The sequence below is a fragment of the Cicer arietinum genome, chromosome 3, assembly GCF_000331145.2.
Source record: "Cicer arietinum cultivar CDC Frontier isolate Library 1 chromosome 3, Cicar.CDCFrontier_v2.0, whole genome shotgun sequence".
Classification (NCBI taxonomy): domain Eukaryota; kingdom Viridiplantae; phylum Streptophyta; class Magnoliopsida; order Fabales; family Fabaceae; genus Cicer; species Cicer arietinum.
The window spans coordinates 63782377-63797020 of NC_021162.2; the positions used below are offsets into that span (position 1 = coordinate 63782377).

Consider the following 14644-nt stretch of genomic DNA (forward strand, 5'->3'; position numbering starts at 1 on the left):
TGCAGTAAATTTTTCGGTGCATAAAAAATAGGTATAAAGAAGAAGATGAGAAAAGTCTTGTAAGTAATTTTTTTTCTACCAAAGAATAATCAAATCACAAAAAAAAAAAATAATAAATAAAACAGATAAGAGATTTGTAAGTAAGTTTTTTTTCTTACAAATTAGTTCTGATAAGAATCTTCTCAAAGTATGTTTTACTTTTTATGTTTTTCTATGATTATTTCATAATCTATATCTTTATCCGCTAATAGAAATCTTCTAATGCATACAAAATAAATTGATTCTTTTATATGAATCTTCTAACGGTGTTAAATATTTTGTTGTTTACTCATACCATTCTTGTTTTATTTTTCACTAATAAGTTTAATATAATATAACAAGCTATATCCTTTCATTAATATTTTAAATTATTATTCTATGTGTTTAAATTATAAATAACATATATACTAATAAATATTAGAGTGAAAAAAAATAATATAACAAGCTCAATATACCATATTTTAACAACTTAAATAAACAATCTAAATACTATATATTTTAACAACTTAAATTACATATAAAAACATAACAAAGAATAAAATATATCGTTTCTTTATCTCTTCTCTTGTCTGATATGTTGTCCAATCGTACTAAAGAAGAATCAAATCACAAAAAAAAAATGAGAAGAGGCTTATAAGGAAGTTTTCTTTCTACATCTTTACTAATATTTTTTTACTTTTATTTGAAGCCTCACAATTTTTATCTAAGATGGAATGTTACAATGCATTGTGCTTTTATAGAGGGGAGAAGGGATGTTGGAGTTGGAGTTGGAGTGCATTCTTTGAAAAAACAAACGGTACAAATGGAGCATATCACAAAGTACACTTGTAGGAAGTAGTTTTATGGAATATTAACAAAAAATAGCAAAAGAATAAATTCTTAGTTTTTGGCAAAAAACAGTAAATTTTTCGGTACATAAAAAATTAGTATAAAGAAGAAGATGAGAAGAGTCTTGTAAGTAATTTTTCTTTCTACCAAAGAAGAATCAAATCACAAACAAAAATGAGAAGAGACTTGTAAGTAAGTTTTCTTTCTACCTCTTTACTAATATTTTTTACATTTATCTTAAGTCTCATAATTTTTATCTAAGATGGAATGTTACAATGCATTGTGCTTTTATAGAGGGGAGAGGGGATGTTGGAGTTGGAGTGCATTCTTTGAAAAAACAAACGCTACAAATGAAGCATATTATAAAGTACACTTGCCAGAAGTAATTTTATGGAATATTAACAAAAATAGCAAAAGAATAAATTCAAAAAAGTTAGTTTTTGTCAAAAAGCAGTAAATTTTTCGGTACATAAAAAATAGGTATAAAGAAGAAGATGAAAAGAGGCTTCTAAGTAATTTTTCTTTCTACCAAAGAAGAATCAAATCACAAAAAAAAAATTAAAAAAAAATTAGAGAAAATACTTATAACTACGTTTTCTTTCTACCTCTTTACTAATATTTTTTTTACCTTTATCTGAAGTCTCACAATTTTTATCTAACATGGAATGTTACAATGCAGTGTGCTTTCATAGAGGATAGAAGGGATGTTGGAGTTAGAGTGTATTCTTTGAAAAACAAACGGTACAAATGGAACATATCACTAAGTACACTTGCAGGATAATTTTATAGAATATTAACAAATAGCAAAAGAATAAATTCAAACAAAGTTAGTTTTTGGCAAAAAGTAGTAAATTTTTCGGTACATAAAAAATTAAATTGGTATAAAACCTATGCCACCAGATATAAATAAAAAACATGTTAATGTAGTGTAAATTATTAATAAAGATAAAAATTATGATATATTGTGTTAATGTAGTGTAAATTATTAATTAAAAACAATCTATAAATATTTTTGCTATTAATTGCATGTTTGTCTTGTATTTTACAAAGACTAAGTTTAAATTATTAATAACGTACCATTAAAAACTAACGGTGTTAAGCATCGTAGACTTAAACGAAAACCTTTGTATTTTGCATAAACTTAAACTAAAAAAATTATTTTACAAAGACTCAAATCAATCTTTTTTACATTATGTAAAAACTAATTACATATTTAAGGCTTAATATTTTAACTTTTTAACGTTTTACCATTTTCTGTTTTTATTTTTTTCTATTGTCCCTTAAACTTAGTGTCTAATTGGTTTTGCTTGCGGTTATAATTAATTTTGATAAAATTAATTTTAATAGAAATGAATTGAATGCAACTTCATCTATGTTTGAAAACATCAAGGTAAAAGTAATTCTTAATATTTTTATGTTGTTTGAATATTTTTTATTTATCAAAATTGCTTTTCAACGTTTAATTACCAAACTACAGATAATAATTAAGTACTTACATGATATTATACTTACTGTTAATTCATTTTATTTTGTTTTATATGTATTTCAGTTTGATTTTAATATGTTATTTATTAATATTATTTTTTAAAAATAATTTAATTGTGTGTAGCTTATATTATAAGACTTAAAGATCATGTAGAGTGAGTATAAATATTTTTACATTAACAATAAACACAAAACATTAATTGAATAGTAATTTGATAATATAAGTTATAATTATATTGTGAACAATGAAATCGACATAATCAATCACTCTTGTTGTAAAATTATGTTAGATACATTGTATATTTATTTTTCTCTATATTATAACATTTTTTATAAGCAAATATTATATATTAACATAAATTTAATAATATAAATAAAAAAAGAATTATATTAAGAGTTTAATTACAACGTATAATGTAAAAAAATTACACTATCAATAATTGTGATTTTTTAATACAATTATAGTAAAAATTAAATATATTTAATAATTCAACGATTGAGATTAATGGACTATATAGAAAAATTTACAGTGTAAATGCATACAAATTAAATAATTATATTAAAGTTATTTATATTTTATGAGTAAATTATATTTTTAAGTTTATGTAAGATTTAATAAATAAAAACTCTTTTCTTTTTTAATGATAGAATAAAACAAAATATGGTTATATTTGGATAAAGGGCAGTTAAGAAAAGTAGTATTTTATAAAAATATGTAAGAGATAATCAATTTTGTAACAGCTCTTGAAAGGGACAATTGATTCTCTTTTTCAAAATCAAACACCATGTTAATTTCATGAGTGGGATTAATTATAAGAGTTCAATGATTGTTAGACTGTGTGATACTAAAACCACACTTTCGGTGAGTGGTGTTTTTGTTTTGTTTGATCTTTTAACTACTCTATAGTTTGTTTTATGTAAATTATTGAGTTTAATAGATTTGTAAAAAATAATCTTGTATTGACATGTAAATATATTTATTTATTTTATTATGTTTAACTAAAAAAATCAGATAAAGTAATAAAATGTAACGAAATTTATGTATTTTAATGAATAAAATTATTTTATATTAAAAATATACAATAATTTTCTCTAAATTATTTTATTTTATAGTAATCTGGTTCAAGTTCATAATAAGAGAAAGGGATTGGTCAGTTGAAAAAGGCTTGTCCCATTTGACTTCATTATCATCATTATTATTTCTACAATGTATTATTATGACTCTTCTTTTTTCTTTTTTACTTGTTAATGCTAATTAAAGTTGAAAAAGACTGGTCCAATTTGATGGAAATTTCATCCACAATACACCTTATTCTTATTTTAGTTTCCCTCTTGCATTTTATTCATGTATGATAAGACAACTTCGAGTTGAGATTAAATGAATATTAATTGAATCACTATATTTATTTGCTATATTCTCTTTCTTTCAATCTAACAAGACACTAAAAATTTCTAAAAGAATAAAAATTTAACGAACCAATATAAATCAAGTAAAACAAAATAGGATCAAATCATATGTTTAAAATAAAGCTATCCAAATTGAAACGGATCAGATTACTTTTGTTTCAAAATCAATCTAAACTAATAATTGGTAGAGTACAAAACATATGGTCATGCAATTATTATATTCTTACTAATTTAAAGAGATTTGCTTCGCTTGAATACAGTAGACATTTTGCACCCAAATAATAAATTGTAACATTCAATAAATAGGCTATTTTGATGGGAAGAAAATCTAGACCATTCTCTCGAATTTACATAAAAAATTACAATTTCATTTTCGGCCCAAATCTATACTGTAAATGAACCAAGTATGTCAAGAGCACTAGCTAATTAAGTTTTAGGAGACCATGTGTTGATGCACACCAAAAATAATACACAACCGCTCTAATTGACAAAAGGACCTACAGCTTCTATCACACAAAGGTAAGAGAATTAGAATAATCGCTTCCTGCAGCCTGTAGCTCCGCAATAGCACGGCATTTGCTTTATCTTGCCATCAGAGTCTAAGACGCTATCAAGCTCATAGCCATAGTCATATGTCAGCTCCTGCAAGTAAGAAGATATTTAAAACATTTAAAGAAAAAATACAAACTGATAGTGAACTCACTCCAAATGAAATTCGGGAGAAGCTTTGAATTAAAAATGAAAAAATAGAAAAGGGAAGCCTCCACCCATCTTTTAAGAATAGTGGTTAGCCTCGTACAATTTTCTTGATGAAATAAAACAATATTTTCATTTGCAATACTACCATTTCTTTTGATTTACTTTTGTATTTTAAGAATAATAGCATTAAATAGGATGGAATTGGTTACATAATGTTTAAATTTTGGTTCACCAAATAAGACCTGTCTATATTTAAGTAGAGAGTAATACAAACTAATTACAATATATTTGAATTGATGTGTACATATGTGAGTCAGCTAATATTTAATGGAGTATACTATAAACTAAACCTAGGTTATATAAAAAAGACTAAAATATGATTTTGGTCCTTCATCTTTTACCCAATAATCATTCATTTTCATCATTTATTTTTCAAAAGGTGCATTTTAACCCTGCAAAAAATGAGTCTTTTTGGCCTAAGGCAAGATCAATAATTTGTACTACCTCCAGACTAAAAAATCATGTTTGATGGACTCAAATATAAGCAAATTATAACTAACTTGACCATATTTAATATTATCATTCCGAAAGTAACCTTGAACTAATGTTCTTATAAAATAAAATCTCATAAAAAATTAAATGAAAAGTCAGGGTAGTGTGCAGAATATGTAATCATCATTTTGACAACAGAAAAAGAAAAATAAATGAAATTCACTAACATTCTTAATAGTGTGCATATGGTTACTTTTGCTTATATTGGAGTCCGGAGGGAGTATAATACATGACTTACTTATATATCTTAAGAGAACATACATTATGTTGGGGGCCTAAATAACTCATTTGTACAATTTATATATATACGGGACGAAATGATTCTTCTAAAAGATAAAGGGATGAAATGAGCATTAGGAAAAAGATAAAAGAATCAAAATATAAGCAAAATAAGTTACCTGTAAAGGGGGTATGTTGTCAGCAGCAAAGAGCATCACTCGAGCCAATCGCAAATCATGGTGTGTGCTCAAAACACATTGTACAAACAAATTAGGCTCACAACAATGGTTTATAAACCTAGCAATATTTCCAGTAGATCCTGCATCAATGCAAAACTCTGGTGCACTTTCAGAACCTTGGTCATCATATTTGTCCAACAGATTTACAGCAAATGGTACATTTTGTGACCGCCTCTGTCAAAATAAGCATCACCAAATAGACAAAGAAAAACACATTGGCATAAAAAATAGAGAAGAAATATCTTAACACCAAACTGAAACAGCAGACAAAAATACTTATGGTGTCATAGAAATCAATACCTCTCTTCCACCAAGTCCCTTGATTGTTTGCAAGCAATCTATCTCAAAAATATAGTTGTTTTCCAATACACTGTCCATATCTTCTGTCCTTGCAAGTATTCCTGTGTACTCACAAACTGGTGCTCCAGAAGGTATAAAATCCCAGGATCTAACAGCCCATCCTTTCTTTGCAGTACGGAAAACCTATGTAATAATTTGATTGAATACTCAAATTCAAGATCAAAACTCAATTTTTTTATAACTAATATTGAAAAGTTGCAAGAAAAAATAACAGTATACAACCTCAAGACGATATCGAAGTCCTTTTTGAGAAGTTCGGTTCACGCAACGATCATCACAACCACAATTGGGACCACATTCAAACACAACATCTTTGGCTTCAACTAATCTGTCAATAAATTAAAAAAAATAATGTATCAAACATAATATAAAGGAAGCTATATTTCCTTATGTGCTTTGTAATTATAACAAACTTTTGAGAAAATTATGAATTTGAAAAAATCATAGTTGGTTAAGTTAAGAATCATACAAAAAGCGCCTGAGGAAATGCTCCTAATTTTTTGTCCTAATTTAAATGCCATTTCAACGATGTTTCTAACCTGCCACCATCCTTAGATACATAGGGAAATTCAGAGCCATTGCGCTTCGCACATTCGCAAGTTGTTGGATCATTACAAATGCCTTTGCATTTGCACCCAGGGGCATTCACGGGAAGCTTAACACTTTTTGCAACCTTCAGAGACTTACAATATTTGAAACCTATATTATCATAATAAAAAATCAACCTCAAAGTATGCACAAAGGGAAATTTTGCTTCATAACATTGACTACAATGAAAAGACTGAACTTTATAAATATCTTCTTTAGGCTATTCTCCACCCATAACAAGATTCTAAGATGGAATCAAAATTTAAAGCCTAATTTAGATATATTTCAGGCCACCAGGATCACATTCTAGATGTCCATTCCTAGGTTGAGGGGTTGTTTGGGAGCCTCCACAATGGAAATTGATAGTGCATGATTAGAGTTTATGAAGAAAAGCTTGATTATTGACTTGCCAACTAAGTTATCCATGCACCAAGAACAATACTGCAAGGCTTGAGGGGGTGGATTGTAAAAAACCCAAGACCCACAATGACTAGAGATGAGGCATGGAAAGAGTTTATAGACAATGGATCTAATAAGTTGGTTTTATGGGGTTGCATTAGACTCAACTAAGAGCTAAAATGATAATGAGCAAACACAATGCAAATAAAAAATCTGAGCACTTAGACGTAGCAGAAATAGATTACACATGGACTCAAACTTTGATATGACGCACAGAACCAGTGTGAAATGTAAATTAAAAGCACAAGCACCCCATCACCCATAACCATAAAATGCATGGGAATCAAGCCAAAACAACAAATCCAACTTGCCTGTGGGTGGAACAGGGGGGTCATCAACCAAATTTGTAGCAGGAATAGGCACATCTTCTTGACCGCCACTGATATCTTCACATACCAACCTGAGCAAAGTATAACAAGGATGTAAGGCAAATGTAATCTTGATAAAGCTTAATAAAATTCAATTTGCAGAAGTACTTTTCATTACCCTCGTATTTCTGCTACAGACTGAGGTACACGTCCACATGTGAAATAAACCTATCATCGCAATAAAACAAGGTAAAATCCTTCTAAGCACCACTTCTTAAATAACAAAATCAGCCAAAATAAACAGGTCAAACATGACAATCTGTAGAAACTAAAAGAAATAGAATTGCAGTTTGTAACCTAAATCTTTCTTTTCAAATATTTGTGCATAAAGTCAATAAAACAACATTCAATGCCAGTACAAATATATGAAAATAAGAAATAAAATGAAAACAAAGTGTACTTCTGTAATTATTAAAAACAGACAACGGAAACACAAGCCAGTTATGAAAAACAAACTATTTCACATTTTGTAATTTATTGAGACAAAATCTCATTCTGTTCTATGCATACACTACATATTTCTTGTAAGTAGTATCTTTTGATGTAATTAGATTGCTACAGGATAGGTTGAAGTGGATGAAAAGTTTCTTTGTAGGCTTAACAGTAAGCTCACAACAAAACCAAATTGTGGTAGAGGACTGACCACCTAATATCACCATGGACCAACCTGTCATTGAAATTTGTTACTCCAGCATTTGTTTTTGCATCTCCCTGCAGCAAACAAAACACTAGCTTCCTTCCCATCTTCAGTTAGTACACCATCTAAATATTTGTGTACTTTCAACATCATTCCATGTTTCCAAAAATAAAGGGGTTTCGAATGCCTCTACTTTTCTCGAGTTGCTCAAATTCCTAACCCAAATGACCACAATAAACATAAAGGCAATAATAACTACAATTATGACTAGGGGGAGCATCGTGTAAAAGGAAAAGAACCAGAGATGGGTACAAATAGTTTGTTATGAGGATGTGGAGGCAAGAGTATAGTTGGGGCAAATTTGATAACATTATATTTTAGTAGAGATTAAAATAAAAATAAATGGCATGCAATACGACCAAAAGTCCAATATAACGTTGAAAAAATTCACAACTAAACACAGAAGGAAGCAACACACAAAAATACTCACAAGTCACAATTGAAAAATGAAACTAGAAAATTTATAATTAAACCTGATTTGTGGTTAATGTAGGCTGTCCCTCAACCCTCCTAAGCCGAAACTTGTAGACTGTGAAGCCAGATATTCCCTTCTCTGCCCAATAATTGACAACCTGCAAAACAAGCATAAAACATTTAAAGCAAAGTGTGGAATTATTATTGTTGATCGGATAAACGAAGGAGTAAAGTTGACAACTTAATACTCCCTCCGCACCACAATAACTGATCCACTTGCAAAAAATATTTGTTTCGAAATGAATAACCCTTTCAATTTTCAATGCAATATTAATTTTTTCCCAATTGTAGTATCATAATTAAGACTACTTGCATCAATCTCAAGCCAATATCTTCTACTTGCATTTATGGCGATTGTGAATACACCAATACTTGTGATATGGATAATTTGGTAAAAAAAATCTATTCTTTACAACTTAATAATTAATAATACATGTGCATTTAATTACCACAAGCATAGCCTTCAATTTTCAATCAACAATTATTACCCATAAATTTAACTCTATAAAGCATACCCTCTCACTTTACAGGTGTCATATTAGCTATATTGCCTATATAAATACACAGCACAAACAGTGAAAATAAATACGTACAAGACAGCACTTATGTACTAAAAACTGCAACAGAAACCATAATTAATCTATTAATGGGCCATTTACTTTGTGAAAACATTTTTTGTTTTCATTTCCTAAAATTTCCATTAGTTTTACTCATTTTTAAGGAGGTAAACTTTTTAAGTAAACAATTACCTATATTTTTATAAACAATGAAAATGCCAAAAATTGTTTTCATTAATTTTTGAAAATGCATCTTCATTAATCAGCATTTCATCTTATCTTGATGACAGTGCTTTACTACTAGAGCCTCTCATCAAGGTAGAATAAACACATTTAAAGAAATGAAAACAGAAAGTGCTTTCATAAAGTAAAAAGCCAATAAAAATATTTGATATTTTCAGCTTTTTTTACAAATACATACATTCGCAAAAAAAGTGACCTAATTACTATTGGGAAATTTAAGTCTTCAAAGAACTTACCTTGTACAAACCATCATATGTGTAGACTTTACGAGTGTAACTGCTAGAAGATTCATGACCTCGAACCACCCTAACTGGCACACATTGCTCTGCACAGTTCTACACTTGAGCTCAAATCATGTTAGATGTGCCTTTGTACATCAAATAGAGTACAATTGTTTATAGAAAAGAATCGTACTAAAATAACATAAAAGTATATGCAGACCAGTAGGGTTCATTGGCTGGTTATTTCTGCTAATGTGTATTAAAACTGAATTGGGCTTGATTTAATCCGTTCTAGAATCTAATTTATGAATTGTTGGTAGCATTTGGCATACATAGAATACTGCTCTTGTTGTTCTCACTGGTTCAACCCAAAATGTACCACTTGTTATATCCCATGTTCTATTATGCTTTCAATAAGCATGAAACTAAGAATAGAATATGTGCATGTTCTATTTTGTCGTGTTCTAACACACTACTAAACACTGTCACAGATAATGATGGCATTTGTTTAATCCATTATTACGAAATCATAACTTTTAAAAGTGTTAAGGACGTTCAATCAATCACTCGAAAAAATAGAATCTAAATATAACAACTAAAGATAATTTTGCGAAACAAAGTGCTGAACAAAACAACTATAATTTTAACTGCCTTTTAAAATAAGAATTGTTTTCAGTAATTTGTACCCAAACAAAAAATAATGTTAAACAAAAAAACTTAAAAAGGAAATTGCCATTTACATAAATTCAAAATAACGTTCTTTAAAAGGAAATTGCCATTTACATTTACAAGCATCATAGATATTATTGTGAACAATGGCATAAATCTTCCCCAAAAATAATCCAGAGAGAGAGAGAGAGGAGAAAGGAAAAATCTTCCAAGTTTAGTTTATGAAAGAAACATAGGAAAAGAGAAACAGTACCCATCAGGACTCACTGTTGTTTCAATCTTAGCTGATTGTAAGGAAACTCTGGATAATGATCACTGCCAGTGAGGATAGGAAGGCAAACAGCGAGCAGGTCACAGGGGAATGCAAGGGGTTTTGATGGTAACAAATATGCTTACTAGAAACAAAATGAATTGGAGGACACAGGAGAAGTGGGCAGTCTGGACAGGGAGGAAGACGCAGGTACAGGTGCGGAGGAGAAAACCACTGCCAGTGAGAATGGGATGGCAAGCAGGATGCAGGGACATGTGATGTGAGGGGTTGTGATGACAACAAAATGATATTATGTTTAACTAGAAACAAAATGAGTTGGAAGAGACAGCATTAATATCATTTATAAACATAATAATCATGGCAATTGTGAATACACCTAATCCACTCCCTTTCTTCTCAGTTCTCACGACTCTCTTTCTTCCCACTTTCCCTCTCAGACCAAACCAAGTGTTGGTTATGTAGATAACATAATAAAGCATTGATTAAACCGCTACGAAGAAACAAGAAATTACTATCAGAACTCAGACATATTGAGCGGCCATTCAAATGCATACCTTGAGTGCTAAATTGCCCCGCTCCATTTTTTGATCTCCCATTTGACGCTTATCACCAGTCAGATTATGCCCACCTTGACCAGTGTACACAACATCCTCTGCGTTATCCAGATCATCCTCATACATGCCTGACAAAACAATGGCCACTGCAACTGGGAGTTCGTAGCAGCTGTACTGTGACAACCAAAGATAAGAGATGAAAAAAGAGGTTTATATGGAACATTATAGTCAACAATCTATTATGGGTGATCATATGAAAAGGTTGAGATTCATTTGATATTCAAAATTTGACTATTAAATGGTAACAAGGCAGCGAGAAGTTGTATTACCACTTTGGAATAAGACTGGCCGATAAAATCAATGCCATTTAACCAGTGGCTATGAAAACCAACAGCTACCATTTCAGCACGAGAATAGAACTGATATCCAACCTCAATACCTTCAATTAAGAGAAAATTATAAATAATTAAATAACAAGCTAATCATAAAAGATAAGAGATACAATATAAGAGTTGAGAGACAACAAGGTTAATTATGTCTAATAAGTCATACAAGTTAAACAATAAATGCGACACAAAATGAAACTACGAACCTGGAATGTTGCCAATTCTTTTCTCAGGATACAGTATCTCATTATTTTGCATCATCTGTCAGATCTCCAATATGAAGACAACGTTAAATAAAACAAGCGCAGATATAACAAATAGATTTTGATTCTGGCTTAGCTTATTTTGACAAAATAATACTGTTTTGCCAACTTATAGATTGAGCATTTAAAAAAATCATTCTCCCAATATCAATTGTTACAAAAATACCAAACAGGAAGAAAATATATAACTTTAAGATTACCTACACTATCGATACACATAGTTCTTATCAGCTATCATGTCTTATAACTAGAAGAGGTCAATTAAATTGTTTCCAAGAGGAGGAGAAAAAACTGACAAAAAAAAGATGGATTAGGTAAACTCGTTGAAATGTGAAATCCTATACAATGATGAGATAGAAAAATATTGGGGGACTCGTAGTCAAGATTCTACCAAATTAAAATAAAACCATTGAATTTTCACTTGCCTTGGTTAAAGCCTTCAGATCAGGTCGCTTGGCAGCGTGCTTTGAATCATTGGGTTGAATGTCTTTCTACACAGATTAATACAGAAAGTTTTGTAAGTAATATAATGTAATACAATATAAAACATTTATTTAAACAGAAAAAAAACCAGTCAAGTAGCTCAGACTTAAATTTCAGTAAGCAATAAGTATTTAAAGCTTGACATCAAAACAAACCAATAACAAAAGCAACAGATCATACATACAGTCTCAACTGCAGAGAGATTAACAGTTACACCAAGACAAAAAAGAAATTGTAACTTCAAACCATTAACAAATAAATGTGAACTCAAAACTAACTTTGACCTCATTCGGCATAGAAACATGCACCATATTCCAAGTGGTAAAATTGTCGAGGGCTTGAGGCAGTACATGTCATTTAGGGAAAAATAAAAAGGTGAACAGCTAAATTATGAGCCATATGATATGATATGATATTCTACTTTAGATAACTCGGATAAGATATAATGCAACTACGCTTGTAAAAATAATTGGCAATACTCAAGGAAAAAAGGCCAGTTATCATGACTACAACAAAACAGAGGGCACAACAGCTGATAAACTGTTCAGCTGTTACAAGGCTTAGGCAAACACCAAATCAAAGTAAAATGAAAAGCAATTTACAATGCAGAACATTTATTGTAGCATCTAGTTCATAATTGCCATCCTGAAGTAAGATCACCTCTATAACAATATACAAGTAACAATAACTTATGGTAATCAGTGACCAACCTTTGCTGAATCTTTTTTACCAGTTTTCTTCTTCTCAGCTTCAGCCTTCGAAACTTTTTTACCAGCTTTCTTCTTCTTCTCAGATTCGGCTTTCGCTTTAGCACACCTCTCCTCCTCGTCCTGTACATTCCAAAACACAAATTACTCAACCAATGGAAAACACAGAAACACAACTATATCAACAGTAGAAAACCCCAAAACAGAGAAGAAACTAACCTTAATCAAATGAAGATAGTGTTTATTAAACACCCTAATCGTATCCTTCACCTTAGCGGTTAAGCTCTTGTCACCCAATGCACCAACCGCATTTTCCGAACCCACCGTTATTTCTTCATTCCGAACCTCCATCAGCTCACGTCTCGCAGTAGCTGGCGACTTCTTTTTCTTCTTCTGTTGCTCCGAAACTACCTCTTCCTTAACCACACTCTCCTCCCCGTTAGTTTTCTTCTTCTTCTGTTGCTCCGAAACATCCTCTTCCTTAACCAGACTTTCCTCGCAGTGACTTTTCTTCTTCTTCTTCTGTTGCTCCGAAACAACCTCTTCCTTAACCACACTCTCCTCGTCGTTAATTTTCTTCCGCTTGTTCGACTTCGCCGTCACTACCTCGCCGGATTTTTCTTTCTCCTCTACGACCTCCGCTATCCTCCGAAGCTTAATCTCCTCAACCTCTTTTTGCTTCGCTTGAATTCTAGCACTCGATCTCCGCTGCTGCATTGGCGTATCCTTCGATTCCGTTTCTTTTCCGCCATATTTCACGGTGATTTTGAGCTTAGGGCTCATTTCACTCTTCTCAGAAACCATCAAATGCTGCGGAGCAACAACAACGCCACCACCACAGTCGTTCGCAACCGAATCCTGAATCTATAAGGATTGCACAACCATGTAAACTTGAAAAAAAGAGTAAAATAAAAAACAGATTAAATCCAAATGCCGAAAAGCTAATCGAAACAGAAAATCAAATTAAAGCGAAAAGAATACTTACAAGAATGAAAATTTTGAGCCTAGAGAGATCGGGAGGAGTAGCTTCTATGAGAAGTTTCTAGGGTTTGGAGAGTGAGAGAAAGAAGAGAAAGAGGTTGTTCTCGTGAGTTTTTTTTTGTTTTTTTAGTGATGATGATGCTAATAATAATTATAACTCCACTCTCGGTGTGTGGAAAGGGGAAGCGCCATTGCCGAAAATTTGGGAATTATTTCGTACCATTTTGCATTTACATTAATTGTTTTGTTTTTCATTTTGGGATTTTTTTTTTTTTTCTCTGCGCGTTCCCGCTTCGCGTTATTTTAATCTCCCACACTCGCGGTATACCGACGAAAAATGTGTTTTTCGCAAATTGGATGGATGTCACGTGTGAATTTGGGATGAATGATTCGGTGCTTCGCATGAGGACATGCTTGAATTGGATAACTCTTTTACCGTTTGATCATAATTCGACGGCGGATCCGGTGCTACTCCATATTCTTTTTCTTTGATAAATTCCAACGTATTCTCTCTCCAAATCCAAATGCAATAAAGTTTCTTTTTTTTTCATGAACGGGTGGAAATCGGAAAGCCAGCTGGCAGTACACGTATTTTGTCTTTCCTCTATTTTAATTTTAAAATTATTAAATTACACCATTAAAATATTATACTGATATTGTATCATTCAATAATGTTTTTTTCTTACATCATTAATAGCGTTTTATTGAATATATTTTTAAATTTAACTATTAAATTGAGAGGTTATGGAATAAATTTTCTACTTGAATTTTTATTTAAATTTAAATTTATTTGATGTATTATTAAGATATATCAAAAATAACGTTTTAACTACATTAAATTTAACAAAAAAAATAAGTTTTAATTTTTAAATAATTTTATTATATGACATTAATT

General features: G+C 30.8%; 1 protein-coding gene across 2 annotated transcripts; it reads right to left on the reverse strand.

Annotated features, from left to right (window-relative positions):
• Positions 1–4038: 4038 nt before the first annotated feature.
• On the reverse strand, positions 4039–14018 carry LOC101508428 (histone-lysine N-methyltransferase, H3 lysine-9 specific SUVH4). Of its 2 annotated transcripts, none has more exons than XM_004493020.4 (16): positions 13754–14018; positions 12988–13632; positions 12772–12891; positions 12004–12069; positions 11522–11576; positions 11259–11368; positions 10930–11103; positions 9451–9549; positions 8414–8512; positions 7362–7411; positions 7187–7275; positions 6368–6527; positions 6051–6156; positions 5769–5951; positions 5409–5642; positions 4039–4401 (listed from the first exon to the last, which is right to left on the reverse strand). In XM_004493020.4, the coding sequence occupies exons 2-16, from the start codon at positions 13570–13572 to the stop codon at positions 4288–4290; spliced, it is 2244 nt and encodes a 747-aa protein (XP_004493077.1). In that variant the 5' UTR covers positions 13573–13632; positions 13754–14018; the 3' UTR covers positions 4039–4287. The 2 variants fall into 2 exon arrangements, with proteins under 2 accessions (XP_004493077.1, XP_012569186.1); XM_012713732.3 differs by having other exon boundaries at positions 12988–13658.
• Between the last annotated feature and the right edge of the window lie 626 nt (positions 14019–14644).

What these genes read in the sequence shown, in the direction of transcription:
- LOC101508428 (XM_004493020.4), bottom strand. Translation starts at nt 13,572, where the DNA reads ATGGTTTCTGAGAAGAGTGAAATGAGCCCTAAGCTCAAAATCACCGTG. An exon ending in GGGGCAATTTAGCACTCAAG is followed by an intron (nt 9,550 to 10,929) that starts GTATGCATTTGA and finishes GCTCAAGTGTAG; the next exon opens with AACTGTGCAGAGCAATGTGT. An exon ending in GTATCTAAGGATGGTGGCAG is followed by an intron (nt 6,157 to 6,367) that starts GTTAGAAACATC and finishes ATTTATTGACAG; the next exon opens with ATTAGTTGAAGCCAAAGATG.